Below are 19,670 nucleotides of genomic sequence, written 5' to 3' on the forward strand. Positions count from 1 at the left end.
GGAGGACCTTGCAAGTGACCCCAGCACTGCCCTCTTTGCAATGGGAAGGATGTTTCAATGCAGGAGCGCTCACTGGGACACCCAACTTTCCTTTCTCTGCCATCTCTGGGCAAGGCATTTGCTCTGTACCACAGGAAAAGTAGCTCTGCAAGGAGGTGTTTCTGTTTGGGCTGCTGAAGGTCTCAGGGAGGGCGGGGTGGGGAGTGGGGTAACTGGGAAGGACTGGAGAGCAGTGCTGGGAAAGGTCAGACACAGCCAGTGCGGGAGGTATCCGACCGATCCTCTGCTGAGCGTGTCCTGAGGCTGAACTCCAGCTGAACAGCACAGCACAGGTTCCAGGATTTTCTTTACTTGCCGCAACTGGACTGTGGATAATCCTCTGTTAATCCCATCCCTGCTGGCCTCCCGCGTGCCCCTCCATCAGCCGGGACTGCTTTCTCCCCTTGCTGGCTGCAGCGAGGCTATGTCAGCAGACATGGGGCTGCACACTCAGCTCCTCTCCTGCACTTTGAACCCTCCAGCCCTCCCTCACCACCAGCGCCCGGCAGTGACCTACCGGATCCATGTCGCCCCAGAGTCCCATTAGTCCGTGCACTGAAGTTCTCAGTAGCTGGATGGGACCCAGGCGTGGGTCAGGAGAGGGGTTACGAGCGCTCTCGAACGCTGCACATCTGGGGATGGAGCCAGCTGTCCCCATGCCCCAAGTGCTCCCTGCCATTGACCCCAGGAGGTGGATCAGTGCTCAGAAGGACTGTGTGTGCATTCCTGTCGGGGCTGCTGGGACCAGAGCAAAGCCCAGTTTCACGTGCACGTTTTGGTTTATGAGGGGATTTGCAGGGAAAGGAGGAATTTGGCTTTGACGAGCTGCTCTTTGCCCCGGTAAGGTCTGTCTGGGTCTCCCTACCACCATAGCCTGCCAACACTGAATGCTCTCTCTCTTTTCTCCCCTAGAAAAGTTTAAATGAAACATTTGGTGCTGACAAGTACTCCGAAGCCAGGAAAGAAGTGCTGACCAACATGTTCTCCAGGCCCATGCAGGTGAGAACAGCACTGTGGTGTTGGGCACGTGTGGCTGTAGCTGTCTACTGTGGCCCCATGTTCAGCCCTCACCCCTTCTGCTTTACTGTAGCTGGTTGGTATGTAGAGGGAGAGTGAATGGACACTGAACATGGTGCTGTGGGGCTGCCAGCAGCTTCCCCCAGTGCCTCCAGCCCCATGCAGCTGGCAGTGGGGGTATTCCCTGGGCAACAGAGCTTCACTGGATGGCAAGGTCAGGCTGACTCTTTCCTCACCCTCCATGGTGTCCCTGTCACTGCTGGTTGGGATGTTTCACCCCTGAAGTTGCATGCGGGTTGTTAGCAGGCTCACAAGGACCCAGCCTGCTCTGTGAAGAGCTGGTGGTGAGTTCCATGGTTTGTGTTTGTGACATTTCTTCACATCATGGTATCCCAACTGGTCCAAAGAAGGAATCGAGAGTGAGGATGATGTAGGGATGTGGGACTGGCCATAAGCACAGTCTCATACCCAGACACATGCTCATAGAAGCAGGGAAGGTCTGGAAACCTTTTAGTCTCCCTCCACACCAAGAGACCTCTCTGCGATGGAGGCTTGTGCTGCTCACATTGATTGTCGTGTTTGGTGCGTCTGCAGGTCAGGACACATGTTTGAGCGCTTATGACCATCAGAAAAAGTTTTCATGAAGCTTCTGCCTTTCTACATTTGCAGCTGGGCATAGCACAGCCTCTCCTGAGGGAAGTCCTACCCCGCAGGCTGAAGGGACATGTTCCTGAAATGGTCTTTCTGCTGTGGCCTGCTTATCACTGCAGGAATGAATCATCTTCCCAATATCACTCATTTGACTGTCACTCTTCTAATTAGCTTATTTGCTCTGTTTACTCATTAGCAGTTGCCCAAAGTCCTGCTGTACTTCAGTGACTTAGTGCTTGTTTGCAGGTGGGGCTGGGGACTGAAGCCGTTTAGTAAATCACCCCGTCTTGTATATGTCCGGCTCAGGAGTGCTGCTTTATAAAGTGCAGAGGGTGTCCTCTGGAGATGGCTGTGTGGTCCCAGATCTCACGGCCTGCTTTGGCTTGTCCTGGTCCCTTCTGTCACATCTTCCTTTTCTGGTGGAAGAAGCACTGGTGACATGAATTCCTTGGGGTCCCTCTGCTGACTGTGGCACAAGCCTGGGCTGCCTGGCTTGTGGAGAAAGCCCAGCTGCTGACCAGGATGGATGAGGATGAGAAGGCAACTCGGTTCCGCAGTGGTATCAAGGAGGAGCTGAGCTTTTTGGGACACACTGACTTGCTGAGATTTGCCTCTGTGGTCTCCTGAGACTGTGGTCTGGGAGGTGACGGGTGTGCTGTGAGATACCTCCCAGTGGTTCTTGTTAAGATTAGCCCTGTGAATACATGGTTGATCTGTACGAAAAAGAGGTATCCAGGTTTTGGGGATCAAGTCTTCTGCAGGGTACATACCAGACAGAAAATTCAGGGAAGAAGAAAGGAACTTTTAAAGGAGATATTCCGTGAGACATGATTTTGGGAGGAACTAGACTGATTTCATTGTCATAAGACCAAGGTGTCCATGTGTTCAGGTACACAGTGTAGTCCACTTGCACCTGGCAAACCTGCTGTCTGTCACACTCCCATCACAGGCAAAACCCGGTTTACAGCTGAGCCCATCAGCCCTGCAGGCCTGCCTGTGTCTGGTTGGAGAGCAGCGTTCCCATCTGCCGGCGTTCCCCAGCAGGACGGTACCGCCGTGCGTGAGGGGGTGCTCTCGTTATTGGGAGTGGTGCATGAGCCAGAAGAAGCAGAAATCTGTCTTGATCCTGGGATGAGCTTATGCAGTTAGCCGTTTGCTGAACTGTTGTTTAGTTTGTCAGTGGAATTTCAGACTTGCCCAAAGCCATCGGCCAGGTGAGCAGATATTCCCCTCCTGTCTTTAGGGCCACTTTCCAATCTTACCCAGGATGTGCTCACAGTGGTGGATCCCTGTGATCTCCAGTCCATAAGGAAGGACCACAGTGCTGCTGGGGCAAGAGATCTCAGTGTTGCTCTCTGTGGTCTCTGGTCGGAGGACCACACTCACTGTGGGGTGGGCTAACAGCTTCCCAAAATCCTGAGCAGTTCAGATTATTCCCACCATTGTTCCTACTGCTAAATGCAGAGGATGAGTAGTTTGAAGCCATGTCAGTGCCCCTCGGAAAGGGCAGACAGCTACCGGGTGGAAGGAGCTTTCCCTGCGAGGAGCATTTTTTGCTGTCTGCCACCAGCGTTAGAGCAGATGGAGGCATCGGCCCCGTCCTGCCCGTATCCCCCAGTGCTGCAGTCCCTCGTGGGAGGGAGAGGACAGACTTGAGCGTTGGCAGCCGTGGAGCCCAGCCACACAGGGGCCCATGCTGGTGTCGAGGGCTGGGCCATTGCTCTGACAGATGGCAAGGCGAGACCATCTGGTCAGGGCACTGAGGAGTCACCCGTACCCCTGCACACATCTCAGCTCCCTGTGATAAAGCTGGGGTTTCAGGGACAAGGCTGCAGTTAAATCAGACAAAACAAGCTGCCTGTGGGTTTAACCGATGGTCATGTCAAGCCTGCATCTTCCATCTTCACTGCACTCTGGTGGTCAAGACATCAGCCTCTTGGAGGAGGAGGGAGATGGGAAGCAACTGGTAATGCGTGTGTCTGGAGGAGCGCCTGGATTGCCATGCCAGGAGCCTTGTAACAGATGAAGGAGCAGCGACATACCATTTTTCAGGGGCTCAGTCACTCGGGGATTCAATCTGTCCATGAGAGCAAAGCTGCCCCTGGTTGGCTGGGGCTGATTTATTTCCAGGCTCCTTGCAGTTCTCCAGGGATTGCGGCAAACCCTGCGGATTTGAGACCACTTGTAAGTCAAATCTGTTAATGAGAAAACATCTGCTTTGTGCCAGGCTGATGTCCCTGGCTAGCACAGTCATGGTGGCGAGGACAGATATCAGATACGTGTCAGACTGGGCTCCCTGCAGTGTGTAACCTCACCACAGCCCAGAGGAGTATTTTTGCTATGATACCCAAGCTGGTGCCAACCTCAGTGAGGGTCATGAGCTGCCAAAAGGGTGTCAAAAATGGTGCTGGACACAGCAGCAGCTGGGTTTGGCCAGCACATCCATCAGGAAGAAGTACCCTAGACAACAGCAAGCAGTGCGGGACCTTCAGCATCTTTTCTAACTCGAAACAAGGCAGGGCTTGCCCTGCACTGCTGGAGTGGATGAGCCCTTCCCTGTGGCTTTCTCGTAGCAGGGATTTTGACCTGTGCTCTGCTCTCTCCCTACCTGGCTTTGCAGGAACCTTCGTCCCTTCTGCCCGGGAGCCTGGCATAAGTGCCTGTAAACCCCCTATAATTTCATGCTGTCTGTCTGCACAAGGCCACTCATCTTCTCCTGCAGCAGCCTCCAGCGCTCAGCGTGTCTCCCTGCCCGACCACGCAGAGCCTGGTTCGGTGGGAGGCGAGCTAATTGAGTGGAGACCGTACTTTGTGGAGTCCATCAGAAACAATTTAATTCTGGGTTGTGGAAATTGGCAGCCGCCACAGCTCCTATCCCAGCTCTTGGGTCTCATAATAAGGCCGGGACTGATGCTGCTTTTTTTAACCTGCTCTGTTTACTTGCCCGGATCAGTGCATTGCTGCTCAGCAGGAGCTGGCTGTGCCGCTGCGCTGGAGAGCGGAGGATGCAGCTGCCCAAACCGTGGATCCCAGGACGGCTCTGTAATCAGAGCTGGCTACTCCTGTTTTTTTTAAATCACTTGCTCTTATTTTTAAATGGGTTCATTCAATCGCCACTGTGCCATGACCCTGCCGCAACCCCCCTGACCCGCACAGCTTCCCCTCCCCGCCTGGGCTCGGCCCCTGTTGTTTTTCCAGCCCTGAGGGCTGGTGTTTCACAGATGTAAAAATAAAAGCTGTAACATGTGGGATGACAGGGGCGGCCGCAGCCAGGAGGCGTTCCCACTGAGGAGGCTGCTGGGCAGCACGGTGCAGCCACGGCCCCAGGGTTGGTTTAGATGGTCAGTCCAACCGCTCGGGTTCCCATCTGTCATCGTGGGATGGAGCAGCGGGGATCGCAGCAGGGCTGTCTCCTCCTCCTCAGTGAACGGAGGAGCCAGTCGTCCCAGCCCCCAGTGCTCTCCAGGCAGTCGCAGTGGATGTGCAGAGCCTGCAGCCGGACCCAGAACCAAAGAGCCTGGCACAGGAGCTGCTCTACGAGGCCCCTTGTTAGGAGAGCGCCTGCGGTGGGCATGGGACAGGCTGGGCTCTCTCCTGGAAGACGGGAGGATAGCAAATGAGCCCCAGAGCCTGAGCAGAAGCAGGAGACTGCTTAAACCCGTGCGTGATGTGAAAGTTGATGCAATCCCTAGGGCCCAGCAGGGCCAGCTGGCAGCCAGCAGCTCCCTGCAGTGGCTTTGCCCCCTGTGCTCAGTTCCTGCAGCGCCCGCCTTGTCTCTGCACAGCCTGAACGGAGCAGCAGGTGAAGGACCATCGGCTGCTGGAGCTCTTGTCTCACAGACTCCTCCAGCCTCCTGCAGGGTCCTGCCACCGTCCTTGCTCACACCCTTCCCTCCTTTCTCGCCCCTTTCAGATGGCTCTCTACTTCTGCACTGGAGTCCTGGAGGACGAGACCCTCTTTCGCCACTACGCCCTGAACGTGCCCTTCTACACGCACTTCACCTCGCCCATCCGCCGCTACGCGGACGTCATCGTGCACCGTCTCCTCTCCGCCTCGCTCGGTGGGTGCTGCCCCGCCGCTGGAGGAGCAGCTCTGGGGGCTGCGAGGGGAGGGGGCGGCTGTGCTCAGCACAGGCAGGACTCCAGCGTTCCTGCCCTGCCTGCCGTGGGGGCTTGGAGTCTGCAGCCCACGTGGGGCAGCTCCCTGGCACGTGAGTGCCCTCAAAGAACAGGGGCATCTGAGTCCAGAGTGCCATGGCATGGCACTGGAGCAGGAGGGAGCGTGGGCATCTCATTGTCACTTGTCCCCTTCCCAGGTGCCAGCTCGCCCATCAAGATGGAGAAGGAGGCCATCCAGAGACAGGCAGATCACTGCAACGACCGGAAGATGGCTTCCAAGAGGGTGCAGGAGCTCAGCGCTGACCTCTTCTTCGCCATCTTTGTCAGGGTAAGAGCCAAGACTGTCTTCCCCCCAAGGCGTCTGTGGATTTCCCCATGAAGGCTCAGCCTAGATGCCACCAGGCAGAGGGCTGTGGGCTGCCCAGCTGGCCTTGGGGAAGGCAAGTGGTGAGGGAACACACTGAGCAACCACCACAGCAAGAGCTCCAAGACCTGGAGGCACTGGCTCCCCTTGGGGATGGCTGGATGGGGGATGCCGGTGTAGTGACAGCCCTGTCTCTTTGCAGGAGTGTGGTCCTCTGGAGTCAGAGGCCATGGTGATGGGTGTCCTGAACGAGGCCTTTGATGTCCTGGTGCTGAAGTTTGGAGTCCAGAAGCGCATCTACTGCAATGTAAGTACCTCACTAGTGTGAGATAGTGCCCACGCTGTCTCACCGGAGAGGGCTGCAGTAGCCTGGCATCATCGGAGGCAGTGGCTGTCCCGGTGCCCTTCTGTGCCAGCCCTGCAGCCGACAGAGCTGCCCCCGAGCCAGGCTAGCCAGAGGTGGGGAGCCTTCATGGGGTTTCCCTTCCATCCCCCTTGGGGGGGCGGGGTGGGTCTGGAGCAGCCCAGTCTCTGAGGTCCAGCTTCTCCTTGCTATGTGCTGGGAGTGATCTAGTAAAAGGGAAAATAGGTGAAAGGGAGTAAAGGCAGGTTCAGGGGGACAGAGATCAACAAGGAACTGAAGCGAGGAAAGGGAGCGAGGCTGGTTTTCATTTCATTTAACCAGACGGTATATCTGGGGCTGTGACAGCACCACTGTAGGCCAGCACCTGCGGTTAGTGGCAGCATCTTCTCTTAATAACCTGGTTATATGGCTGGCAATGACATCTTTAAACGGGACATATAGTGTGATGTATGGGCTGTTTGTGTATCACAGCAGCCCCTGATTTACGTGCTAGGTTCAGGCTCACAGGCTGCTGCATCCCGGCTGTTAAAGAGCTGCTGAGGCAGCGTGCTGGGCAAAAGCAGCGTCATCCACATCCGCAGGCAAAGTGGAGTGGGAGAGCTGAGAGGGGGGATGTTGTCAGGGCCACAGGCTGTTCCCAATGTTCTCCCTGCCTGCAGGCGCTGCCCTTGCTGGGCTTCCACTTCCAGAAGGTGGGAAGGAAGCCAGAGCTCACGCTCATGTGGGAGCCAGAGAAGCTGGAGCAGGAATCTGTGCCCCAGGTAAGACCCCATAGTGAGGGATGGGCTCACAACACCATGGGGCTGGTGTGAAGGCTTGTGTGCAACATGTGGATCCCGTGATCTCTGCAGGGACAGGTCCGGGAGGCAGGACTGCCTGGCAGGCTGTCAGGTCCTGCTGTCCCTCTGTATCCCCTCCCCAGCAAGCCTGACCTCAGCCTCAGCCTCCTCTGCTATCCAGCTCCGCTCCATCCCATCGCTGCCCCCGCATCTGACCCCTCCGTGGCCTTCAGACTCTGCCCTGCCTGCTGTGTGCCCTGTGTCCCAATTTAGTTTCCTCCAGGAATTGAATTAACATGCTGTTTACTTCCTTCTTCCAGATCATCAATTAAGATGTTAAGTAAGATCAGGCCTAAGGCAGTGCCTGTCTAGACCCTTTCCCCGATCCTGGCGTTCCTTGCCCCCTCAATGGCACGACCCTTCCTTTAGGTTTCTGTCCCTGTGACAGGGTTGAGACCCAATTAGGAGGAATTTTTTAAGTCAGACTTCCTGAGATGCAGCGTCAAATGGTTTAACAGCATCTAGAAATCTCTTTCTTGTGTCCCTGTCATCTATTAACTTGGTAACTCAATCAAAGGGAGCGATTGCGTTTGTCTGGCTTGATTAAGTGGTGCTTCTTTGCCAACTTTTGTCTGGCGTCGCTGTAAAATCACAGCTGTGTTGACTGCTGTGATCCCTGCCTGCTGCCCGGGTGGGGAGGGGAGGGCTGAATCCCAGCCTCTCCCTGCCCTGCTCCAGGGGCTCTGCGCTTGAACCCCATTTCCAACCAAGCCCAGCACAATCCATCCTTGTCCACCTAGGGCTGGATGATAAGGACCCCTGATACAAGGCCGGGCTGACCCTCCCAGCTGGTATGATGCATGTCCTGGGGCGTCCTTTCCTTCCCAGGAGAGAGGTTGCAGTCAGAGCTGGCCGAGCTCCTGGCTCCTTGCAGGCATTTCTGCAGGCCCCCCTGCCTTTGAAGCTGAGCTTTCCTTTCTCAGCTTGGCTCAGAGAAGCCCCCTGGATGTGGCCCGAAGTGGGTTTGGTTCCTCCTTTCCTACAGAAGCGGGTATCACTTACACCCTAGCAGGGACCCTCATGAAAAACGACGCCCCAGCATGAGCAGGGCCCATTTTGGCTAAGCAAACACTTGGCAGTAGAGGAAACTCCTCCACGAACCCTCCACACCTTCAAAGAAAACACTGGAGCTCTCCCCTGGGAGCAGGCTTTGAGCTGTCCTCCAAGCCAGCAGATCCCCAAGTTGATAAATCTCCAGCCCCAGGGTGACCCAGATACCCAGGAGCCGTGATGAACCACAGGAGATGTCACCCGAGCACCCCCAGCTCCCTGCCCGGCTCTTACTTCTGCTTCTGCTTCCCGATTTGGCTCAGCCTGGCCAGGCAGCAGGAATGCCAGTGAAGGCTGTTTGCGGGAAGCTGTGCAGGGGTCTGGGCTGGCTGGCCTTGCCATGGAGGGAAGGTGTTGCCCTCATCTCTTCTGGACCTCCAGGAGATGGCCAGACCTCAGTGGGCATTACTCAGGGCTTGAGTACGAAGTGGACCTAAGACTGGAGGAATTTTATGTGAAATCATGCTGTTCCCTGGAGGTTCAGCAAAGGGATGAGGCAGGGTTGCAAGGCAGAGCCCTGATAATCCCCATTTGACTCCCCCAGACGTGGGGGGGCTGTGCCATGGCCACCTCCCTCCCTGTGCTTCTACCAGCTGGGGTGGGCAGGAGGCTGGTGGTGCTAGGTAGCCAGCAGCTATCTGGGCAGCCGTCTGCAAAAGGATTTCCCTGCGGTTCGCTCCTCGCTGGCCACTTTGATATGTTTGAGTCTCAATGAGATTTCCCTGCTCTGAATGATTAATCTGGAGCGGACGGCGCTAGATGAGCTGGGAAGGGTTTGACAAGGTTACGCTGGTGGCTCTGTGCCCGCTCCTCCTGCGGGCCAGCCCTGAGCAGATGGCCCCATCGAGCCCTGCCGCAGCACGGGGCTTGGGGACAGGCTTCGGCAAGCAAAGTCCCCAAATACCTGGCCATGGCCCTGGGGCAGCCCCATCCCGGTGTCCCAGCCAGCCGGTTAACCGGTTAACCATGCCTCATGGATAGGCCTGATCGATCCTTTGCACTTCTAATCTGCATAATTGCACAAAGAGATGGAATCAGAGGACAGGGAGCTGGCAGCAGGCAGCGGCGTGTTCCTGAACAGGAGGGATGGATTTTCTGGGGTCTTTATTCCCTTGCATCTCTCTCATCCATTTGTGCTCCTTTCCTGGGTCTCCTCTTGCTGTGGGGGCACGGGGGGATTGTGCCTTCCTTGCAAGATGCTGATAAAATGCTCGGCGTCACGTGGAAAACCCTTCTCACCGCTGCTCACCACTGGCGCTCGGCCAAGTGGGTTCATTAGGGGGTGATGTGCACTCTCTGAAGAAGCGAGACACAGGCAGGCTTTAGGGGAGCTTGAGACCCAAAGCTGAGGGCACAATCACCCACGCTCCTTCCTGGACTGTGCAGAGAACAAGATGGGGGCCTGACCAGGCTGGAGTGAGGATGTTTTTGGAGGCTCATTTAGGTTGGTTTAGGTTCCCTGGCTGGCTTTGCAACCCGGTGATGTTGCCCTTGAAGATGCTGTGCCCAGCCCCAGGAGCACCCGGGACCCCAGCAGAGCGATCTGAAGCCGTCCTGCCCCGTTCCCCAGCTCCCGATGGGTGCCACAGCGGAGGCAGCAAAAGCCAGTGCAGCTCTAAGCAAATCCCGGTGTGATGCCGAGCCACCTGAAAAACCCTCTTCTCTCTTTCTCTCCCTCGCTGAAGGTGATCACCATTTTCACGCTGGTGGAGGTCGTGCTGACGTCAGACGGCGCCCCATTGAAGTACAGCGCCCTGCTCAAGAGACCGAGCTCAGAGAAGTGAGCACCCCGGGCTGCGTGTGCTCCCCGCTGCCGACACTTGCTCAGCTCCCAGTTCCCACACCAGCACCCGCTGGGGATGGAGGGAACCCACAAGGAGTTTGGGGTTTTGAGTTTTAAAACGGATGCCGTTTTATTTCTGGTTTGGATTTTAACTCTGGCTGGGAGCAGGGCTCAGGGCTTGAGCCTGCCCCAGGCAAAGCATTTCTACTCCTGGATATTTTTAGCTTGATGCTTTCTGGGTTTTTTTTTTTAAGGTAGCGGTGTCCATCCCCAGCCACCTCGGGTGCCCGTGGTGAGGGCTGAGTGGAGACATGTGCCCCTGGGAGTGAAGAGGGGCTGGCTTCGCCGTCCCAGGTGGGATGTGGTGGGACATGGCCGTGGGGCCGTGCAGGAGGGTTTCTTGCAGGGTCGTGTGTCATGTAATAAAAGCTGGGTCAGCAGCTGCATGGGGGCCTCGCGCAGGTTTTATTTTGTCTCCTCTGCATTCCCCTGGATGGGAATCCCGGCAATAACTCATCTCCCAGGCAGCCCCATGCCCTTCCCTGCTGCTGCTTCGCGGGTGTTGTGAAATCCAAGCGGCCTCGCCGCCTCCCCCAGCCCCAGGATGTGCTCGGCCAGAGAGTGCGGGGGATTAGGTGGATGTGTGCTCCCAGCTCTCATTCCAGCGGCTGATCCCTCAGTCTGAGCCTTCACTGGGCGTCACCGGGTGTCTGCTCCAGCCCCTCACACCCTGGCCTCCGGCCTAACCCCACCCAGGGACCCCGCAGCACCATGTCCTTGCTTCTCCCTGCCGCTCAAGAGGGCGTCCAGCCCCTCATGGACTGACCAGCCGCTCTGCAGTCTCCAGACACCTCTGCCTGCTGCCTGCCCCCATGTCCCCCACCCGAACCGTGCAGGTTGTCTCCAGGGGCAGAGGCTGCTCCAGCTGCCTCTGCTTCATCACCCTGGCAGAGATGGGCAGCCACGAGTGGCGGCTGGTGGAGGGATTGATGTCTGGCAAGAAGGAATGGATCCATCATGCCAGGCAGGGAGAGGGCCCTGCTTCACTGTGCCTCATTAGTGGTGACAGATGTGGCCCTGGCACGGACACGTCTGCCCTTTGCAGGAGCCAGGAGCTGGCCAAACCAGGGCTCAGGATGGTGGATCAGGCCCTGGGAGGGGTCAGGGGTACACACAGGAGCTGGCGAGCTGTGAAAGCCATCAGGGTCACCTGCAGTCCCCAAGGGTTGTGCTGCTGGTGCCATCCTTCCAGATGGCCTGGTGCAACCACACGTGGACATCACCTTTGGACACGGGAGCAGGTAGGAGCAGCCTGTTCCTCCCTGGGTCTCCTGCTCTGCGCCCAGGTGCTGGTGACACAGGGCTGTTCCCTGCCCACAGCAGGTACCTCACTGTGTGGCAGTGTTGGCACAAGCTGCCCCAGGGCCTGGCAGGCAATGTGTGACTGTGTCCCCTGGGAGAGGGGACCTGAGGACACTGACACCAAAGGCAAGATGTCCTCCCCCTACTGCTCAGCCCCATATCCCCGTCCTTGTGTTTGTCTCAGGGGAAACAAGGCTGATCCAGCCCGGCCCAGCTCAGCCTGTCTGCAAAAACAGCACTTTGCCCTGCACCCTCCCTGCCGCCCCGTGGGGGCTGGAGGTCCTGCCTCGCTGCTGGGGGGCAGGGATGGCCCCGGGGGTGGGGAGGGCGGGGGTGCTGGGGGCGCTGGGAGGGCCCTGGATAGGGCAGGGAGATAGTCCCTGAATGTTATCAGCCCTCCGTCTCACCCTTGGCGGGGCTCTGCCCTCCGGCGGGACAGGGAAGGGCCATAAAGGGCTGTCCCCCTGCCCTGGATGCAGGCAACATTCTGGGAGGGAGCCAGGGTGGGCAGCATGTGGCGGCCACTGTCCCCTGGAACCTGCCTTCTCCTCTGCCTCCTCGCCCAGCTCGCTGCTGCAGCCTCAGGTGACAGGGGACATGGGGGACAGGGTGGGTAGAAACCCTTGGTGCGGGGGGGGACTAGGGCTGATGCCACTTCCCTGGAGGTCTCTGGGGACCCTGTCACCTCGCCATGGGACACCAGCAAAGGCAAACCCTCCTGGCCACCTCACAGTGGTTTGAGACCCCAGCCTTTGAATGGGTTTGTCTCAGGCCCCACCAAAGCAGGGCTTGCCCCTGTCCCCCCCAGCCCCACTGCCCCCTTACCCCCTGGCAGTGGCTTTGGATCAAGCGGCTTGATAGCCACAGCTGGGCACAGTTGCCCAGACATGGCACACTTGCCATGGGGGGGCTGATGCTTGGGCACCTCATCCCCTCTGCCAAGACACACAAGGAACTTCCCTGCCAAACTGTGCCTCAGTTTCCCCCTCAGCAGGTAGGCTTTGGGCGATGCTGGGGTTGCCAAAGATCAGGCTGATCCCCAAAGGGCTCCTGGCCCCTCCAAGGCCCCCATGGAGGGGCCTCAGAGCAGCTGAGTTCACCTTGGATGGAGATGCCCACCCTGGTCCCCGGGGGGTTGCCTCTGGGGACCCTCGGAGTGACCAGAGCCCCCACACACCCCCAGCTCTGCTCTTGCCTTCAGACGCTGAGAAGACCCCGGGCTACTGGAACAAAGGGGCCAGGAAGAGGCTGGAGTCAGCCCTGGAGTTGCAGCCAGCAGCACAGCGGGCCAAAAACATCATCCTCTTCATGGGTGACGGTGAGTCCCCTGGGTTCTGGCCAGGCCCCACGGCTCCATGGCTCCACAGGAGTCAGGGGACGTGGCTGACGAGAAGATGGGGCTGGTGCAGGTCCCCTCCTCCCCAGCCAGCCCCGGGCAATGCCTGGGGAGGGCAGGACTGTCCCTGGTCCCAGCCCCTTCCACGCCGTGGCTCTGCCGTGCCCACAGGCATGGGGCTGCCCACCATGTCGGCAGCTCGGATCTACAAGGGGCAGCTGGCCGGCGGCTCGGGCGAGGAGAGCATCTTGGCCATGGAGACCTTTCCCCATGTGGCCCTGGCCAAGGTGAGTTGGGGCAGCGCCGGGGGGTGGCCCTGCTGCCCCTGCCTGAAAACTCACTGGCCCTTGCTTGCTTCCAGACCTACACCATCGACCGGCAGGTGCCCGATAGCGCTGGCACGGGCACAGCCTACCTCTGTGGGGTGAAGTCTAACGCCAAGACACTGGGGTTGAGCGGAGAGGCTGTCTACGGCAAATGCCGCACTGCCTTTGGCAATGAGGTGGACTCCATCCTGCACCGGGCCAAGCTGGCGGGTACGGGGCTGTGGGCAACCCTGTCAGAGAGCGTGGCGTGGCACGGCGTGGCCCATCCCGTGCCGTGCAGGGCTGGGCGGGCTCCCTGTAAACCCTTGGCCATGCCGCAGGCAAGTCAGTGGGCATCGTGACGACCACACGCGTGCAGCACGCGTCCCCCGGGGCAGCCTATGCCCACTCGGCCAGCCGGAGCTGGTACGCCGACGCCAACATGCCCAAGGAGGCCCTGCGGGATGGCTGCAAGGACATTGCCTACCAGCTGGTACACAACACGGACATCAACGTGAGCTGGGGAGCAGGCGTGGGAGGGAGGGGACACCGGGAATGTTGGGAGGGTCTGCTGAGCTCCCAGGCAGGTGATCCTGGGCGGCGGGCGGATGTACATGACCCCCAAGCGGACCTCGGACCCCGAGTACCCAAAGGACCCGGCTCAGAACGGCGTCAGGAAGGATGGTCTCGACTTGATCGCTGAATGGCTGAGTGCCAAGCAGGTACTGTGCCAAGGCGGAGGGGACATGGCACCGGGTAGGGGACGTGTGGCGTCGGCATTGGCTCTGTTCTCACTGGCAGGGCGCCCGCTATGTCTGGGACAAGAATGGCCTGGATGCGGTTGAGGATGACTCCGTGAGCCACCTGATGGGTAAGACCATCTCTCTCTACATCACCAGCAATGGCTTTCTCCTCCTCCCCGCTCTGGGGGTGCTGGTATGAAGCAGAACTGGCAGGGGACCCCCCACACACACCTTGCTCCTTCAGGCCTCTTTGAGCCCAAGGACATGAAGTACGAGCTGAACCGCAACACCTCCACCGACCCCTCCATCGTGGAGATGACAGAAAAGGCCGTTCGCATCCTGCGCAGGAACCCCAACGGCTTCTTCCTCTTCGTGGAAGATGAGTAGCCCCAGGCGGGCAGTGGGGCTGGGGTGGGATGCGGACGCTGGGAGCAGGTGGGCATCTCAGGGGACCAGGGAGAGGGTGAGGCTGTGTTCCCCGTGCAGGTGGCAGGATTGACCACGGCCACCACAGCGGCCGGGCCAAGCAGGCGCTGATGGAGGCTGTCATGCTGGACCGGGCGGTGGCGCGGGCAGGCGAGCTCACCTCACCCTCCGACACCTTGACCGTCGTGACGGCTGATCACTCCCACGTCTTCACCTTTGGGGGAAACACTCTGCGTGGCACCTCCATCTTTGGTAGGTCTCGAGGAGGGGCGACAAGCATCCCTGTTCCCACCTCCCCCCTTTGCTCCCACCTGAGGCTGAGCTGGCCAAGGCAGGGAGCTGGGGAGAGGTACGCAGCTGGGACAGGGGGTGACAATGTCTTTCCCTGTGCCAGGGCTGGCCCCCAAGAAAGCCAAGGACAAGCGAGCCTACACCAGCATCCTCTATGGTAATGGTCCTGGCTACAGCATCCACGACGGGGGCCGCCCGGCCGCCAGCCTCCCCGCTGCAGGTACGGGTCTGCTGGAGATGGGGTGGGGGCGCAGGGTGGCTGGGGGCAGCATCCCATGAACATGGTCTTGGGGGCCTCATGGGGTTCTGGTGCCACTGTGTGGCTCAGGAGTCACTTGGGCAGGAATCACCCTTACGCCAGGGTGATGGGAGCTGCCCCCCATCCCTGCAACGGGTAGGGGAGCCCGCTGCCCCCAGCCCCATTTCTCCCACCCCCCCCTGCAGAGGACAAGGACTACAGGCAGCAGGCAGCTGTGCCCCTGGAGACGGAGACCCACAGCGGGGAGGATGTGGTGGTGCTGGCCCAGGGCCCCATGGCCCACCTTTTCCACGGGGTGCAGGAGCAGCATTATATCGCCCACGCCATGGCCTACGCCGCCTGCCTCGAGCCCTACGCCGCTGAGCCCGGGTGCAGGGCAGCCCGCAGGGCCTCCCATGGCACCCAGTGCTCCCCACAGCCCCTGGTTGCCCTCCTGGCCCTCTGTGTGTCTGCCCACTTAGTGGGGGGCTGAGAGTCCCCAGCTGAGCCCCACTTCAACCCGGGCTGCCCGACCCTTCCCCAAGCCACCCCCAGCTGCCCCATCGATGACCTTGGCAGCTGAGTCCCCACTGTGGCCAGGATCAAGGGGTGCAATAAAACATAGGTTGTTTGTCTCCATCGGCCATGGGAGAGTTTGCCGTGGTGGTCACCTCCTAAGGTGCTGCCCTGTGCCTCAGTTTCCCCACGTGCTCGTGGCTTCTGGGACCAGCACTGGAGGCATTGGGGTGAAGGGAGTGATGAAATAAGGGTGAGGGGAGGCCATGTGCCCCCCAGCTTTGCCAGGCTGGGGCGGAGTACACAAGGGTAGGTACCTTCACGTCAAGGGCTGAGCAAGGAGCAGAGTTTTAGTCCACATCCATGGATTTATTGCTCAAGCAAGTGCTGGGCAGAGAGCAGGGCTGCTCGGTGCACAAGTGACCCCAGGGTGGTCCCGATACCCACGTTGCCCCAGGTGTGATGCTCAGCGCTGCCTGTGACACCCCAGACCAGGGCATCCCCCCCCTCGCCTGGCACTGCAGCACTGTAGTGCCTGCCAGGCACTGCCCATTCTCTTGCCCCCTGCATCTGTTTGTGCCCCAAGTCTCTCCATCTCCCAGCAACAATAAGGTTGTGTACCAAGGAGGTGCCAGAAGCCCAACCCCATGGCCTTTGTGCCAGATTCCCAGCAGGACATCAGGCTATCAGAGACATGACAAACCCCTTCACGCACCCCACAAGGATTGATCCTGGTCCAAAGTCCTTCCCTATATCTGCTAGAGTTTCAGACATTGCCAGCAGCATTGGGCTACCGGATCTCACCATGCAGCTCCTGGCACCCCTCGCCCTCTGCCTGGGCCTCTGGGTAGGGCTCAGCACTGCTATCATCCCAGGTGGGGACAAGGATGGGGATGGGTGCCTGGCTGGCTGAAGTGGGTGCCCAGGGAAGTGGGACACCCAGCAGGGCATCAGCCTGGCTGGCCACAGGGAGGGTTTGGGGAGGGGACCAGGGGCTGTCCAACTCTGTAAGGGTTAATGCGGGTTACACCTGCTTTTCTGGGGTCCTTGAGGCATTTTTCCCCTGTGAGGTCAGGTTCCTGCTTGTTTCTGGGCTGTGGGAGTTTTGGGGAAGTGCCTGTAACCTTCACCCACGCCCCACCATGGATTTGGCCCCATCCCACCTGCCAGATAACTCCCCAACATGTCCATTTTTGCTGACCGCCTTCCTTCCCTGCCCCAGGATCCCTGGGCTAGGCAGTGGGTGCAAGCCTGCTTGGTGTCCCCCGCCCCCAAAGAGCACCCTAACCCCACTTGGTGCATGTTAGAGGAGGCCCCAGCATGGGGATGCCCAGGGAACAAGTACCCCTCAGATGCAGGTACCCAAGGGATGTGGGTGCACCAGGGATGCGGGTGGTGGTGAGCTGGGACTGATGCGTGCTGCCCTGTCCCAGCGGAGGAGGAGAATCCATCCTTCTGGAACAAGCAGGCAGCTGCAGCCATCAAGGCCTCCTTCAACATCCAGCCCAGGATAAGCCAAGCCAAAAACCTCATCCTCTTCCTCGGGGATGGTGAGTCCCATGGATGGGGGGTGGAGGATGGCACCCCCAGCAGGCAGGCTAGCATGGCCAGTGACCCATGGGGCAGGATGTGGGGAGGGCATCTGGTCCAGAGGGTGACCAGGACCCTCCCTCCTCGCCCAGGATTTGGGATCCCCACCATCACGGCCACCCGCATCCTAAGGGGGCAGGAGCAGGGGAAGCTGGGCCCTGAGACCCCCCTTGCCCTGGATGCTTTCCCCTACGTGGCTCTCTCCAAGGTAAATCCCCACGCTGGGCATGGGACCAGGGTGACGTTCATGGGCCTGAAGCACCCCAGGGGTGCTCGTATGGGGCCCATAGGGTCCCTGCGTCCCACACTTGTCCTTGAGTGAGCAAATGAGTGTGGCAAGGGGTGCTGGGGAGTGGGGGCACCCCGCTGGGTGCCTCTGCCAGCCAACCACTGCCCTGAGCCCGACACATGTCCTCGGCAGACGTACAACGTAGACCGGCAGGTCCCTGACAGCGCGGGGACAGCCACAGCCTACCTCTGCGGGGTGAAGGGCAACTACCAGACCGTGGGGCTGAGCGCGGCCGCCCGCCACTCGCAGTGCAACACCACGGCAGGCAACGAGGTGGTCTCGGTGCTGGAGCGAGCCCGCAAAGCCGGTAACGGCAGGGGGGGGGCACAGGGCTGGGGGGACCCCGCGGGGACAAGGGGTGTCACAGCAGGGGCTGCCCCTCCGCAAGCATCCCGAGGCTTGATGGTGGAGGACTCCGTGTCACCCTTTGTGAGGCCTGATTGGGGGGTGGGGGCGGGGGGTGGCAGGGAAGGCGGTGGGCATCGTGACGACGACGCGGGTGCAGCACGCATCGCCCTCGGGCACCTACGCCCACGTGGTGAACCGCAACTGGTACGCGGATGCCAGCATGCCCACCGACGCCCGCAGCCAGGGCTGCAAGGACATCGCCTGGCAGCTGGTCCACAACGTCGACATCAACGTGAGTGACTGTGCGTGGGGGGGCGGGGAAGCAGGGTCAGACCCCCCCAGGCACCCCCACTAACACTACACCCACCTTGTCCCCTCCAGGTGATTCTGGGGGGCGGTCGAAAATACATGACCCCCGTGGGGACGCCAGACCCTGAGTACCCCACCTACAACACAGAGAACGGGATACGTGAGGACGGGAATAACCTCATCAACATGTGGCTGGAGGCACGGCCGGTGGGTGATGCAGCAGAGACGGTCCTCTGGCCACCACCCCCGGGCACGGGGCCAGCCACACGCCAGCCCCCTGTGGGATTTGCCTGCAGGGTGCCCGCTACGTCTGGAACAGGACAGAGATGCTGGCGGCTGCCGCCGACCCCCGCGTGGATTATTTGATGGGTAACAAATGTCCCGTGTGCCAGGACCCGACAGCCACTGGGACACATGCAGACACTGAGGCTGTCCCAAACATGTCCCCTCCCAGGTCTCTTTGAACCTGGGGACATGAAGTACAACCTAGTGCGTAACACCACCCTGGACCCGTCGCTCACTGAGATGATGGAGGTGGCCATCACCATCCTGAGCAGGAACCCCAACGGCTTCTACCTCTTTGTGGAAGATAAGTCAGGGCCAGTGTCCCTGGGGCAGGCGGGAGGGGGATCCCACAGGGTGGGGGTAAGGGTTGGGGGTGCTGCCATCGGTCCCCAGCCCACCGCAGGCATCCATCTGCAGGTGGCAGGATCGACCATGGCCACCACGACGGTGCAGCCCATAAGGCACTGACGGAGGCGGTGGAGTTTGACCGAGCTGTCGAGAGGGCAGGCGCCCTGACAGACGAGGCACAGACCCTCACCGTCATCACTGCTGACCACTCGCACGTCTTCTCCTTCGGTGGCTACACCCTGCGTGGCTCCTCCATCTTCGGTAGGGCTCTGCCCAGCCGCTGAGAGTGGGGCACAGCCCTGTGCTGGGCGCTGCCAGCTCTGGGGCACACTGGCTGTGGCTGGAGGGGTGATACAGGAGTTTCTTGGCTGATGCCCCCCCCCCTCCATCGCCCCCTCCCGAGGTCTGGCCTCCAGCAGAGCCACTGACAAGAAGAACTACACGTCCATCCTCTACGGGAATGGGCCGGGCTACCCAGGCACCAGCCGGACTGACGTGGATGATAACACAGCAGGTGAGGGCACAGGGACCATGGCTGGGTGGTGGGACGGGGATGGGGGCCACTGCTGCTCCCCTCACCCCCTTCTCCCCCCTCCCCAGAGCAGTACGACTACAAGCAGCAGGCAGCCGTGCCCCTCAGCTCGGAGACCCACGGCGGTGAGGATGTGGCCATTCTGGCCAAGGGCCCCATGGCCCACCTCTTCCACGGGGTGCAGGAGCAGACCTACGTGGCCCACGTCATGGCCTACGCCGCCTGCCTCGAGCCCTACACCACCTGCCGCCAGCGGGACTCTGCCCCCAGTACCCGCGCCACCCCCCTGGCCCTGCTCCTGCCCACCCTCCTCCTGCCCCTCTTCCACTGATCCCACAGCACCGGGGCACCCGGAGGGCATTGCTGGACCCGTGTCCATCCCTCCCTCCCCACAGTTGCAGCACCTGCAGGTGGATGGTGGCTTTTTGGAGCATCCTTGGTCTGGATGTGGCAATGGGGCACCAAATCCTGGGCATGGGGGGGGCGCTATGCCATCCACACGGGGTACTCGGTGTTTGGTAAATGT

At 59.9% G+C, this 19,670-nt stretch overlaps 3 protein-coding genes across 4 annotated transcripts in view; all 3 read left to right on the forward strand.

The window, feature by feature from the left end:
- The window catches only part of DIS3L2 (DIS3 like 3'-5' exoribonuclease 2), a 195,592-nt gene extending 184,920 nt beyond the window's left edge, over positions 1-10,672 (forward strand). For both annotated transcript variants that reach the window (XM_086467581.1, XM_086467582.1), the window contains exons 17-22: positions 952-1,038; positions 5,621-5,768; positions 6,024-6,154; positions 6,393-6,497; positions 7,214-7,315; positions 10,129-10,672. In XM_086467581.1, the coding sequence (XP_086323707.1) occupies positions 952-1,038; positions 5,621-5,768; positions 6,024-6,154; positions 6,393-6,497; positions 7,214-7,315; positions 10,129-10,227 (672 nt within the window). In that variant the 3' untranslated portion in view covers positions 10,228-10,672. The remainder of the gene's footprint in view (positions 1-951; positions 1,039-5,620; positions 5,769-6,023; positions 6,155-6,392; positions 6,498-7,213; positions 7,316-10,128) is intronic.
- Positions 10,673-12,779: 2,107 nt separating this feature from the next.
- LOC104340834 (intestinal-type alkaline phosphatase 1) lies at positions 12,780-15,434 on the forward strand. The gene is made up of 11 exons (XM_086468599.1): positions 12,780-12,906; positions 13,096-13,211; positions 13,286-13,460; positions 13,571-13,743; positions 13,817-13,951; positions 14,031-14,100; positions 14,217-14,349; positions 14,457-14,650; positions 14,793-14,909; positions 15,134-15,317; positions 15,410-15,434. Exons 1-11 carry the CDS (start codon positions 12,897-12,899, stop codon positions 15,432-15,434), a joined length of 1,332 nt encoding a protein of 443 aa, XP_086324725.1. The 5' UTR covers positions 12,780-12,896.
- Positions 15,435-16,248: 814 nt separating this feature from the next.
- LOC104355027 (intestinal-type alkaline phosphatase) lies at positions 16,249-19,475 on the forward strand. The gene is made up of 11 exons (XM_086468600.1): positions 16,249-16,318; positions 16,877-16,993; positions 17,126-17,241; positions 17,455-17,629; positions 17,790-17,962; positions 18,052-18,186; positions 18,276-18,348; positions 18,434-18,572; positions 18,668-18,873; positions 19,016-19,126; positions 19,213-19,475. Exons 1-11 carry the CDS (start codon positions 16,249-16,251, stop codon positions 19,473-19,475), a joined length of 1,578 nt encoding a protein of 525 aa, XP_086324726.1.
- The last annotated feature ends 195 nt before the right edge of the window (positions 19,476-19,670 follow it).

Source organism: Leptosomus discolor, chromosome 7 (genome assembly GCF_034619465.1).
Source record: "Leptosomus discolor isolate bLepDis1 chromosome 7, bLepDis1.hap2, whole genome shotgun sequence".
Lineage (NCBI taxonomy): Eukaryota > Metazoa > Chordata > Aves > Leptosomiformes > Leptosomidae > Leptosomus > Leptosomus discolor.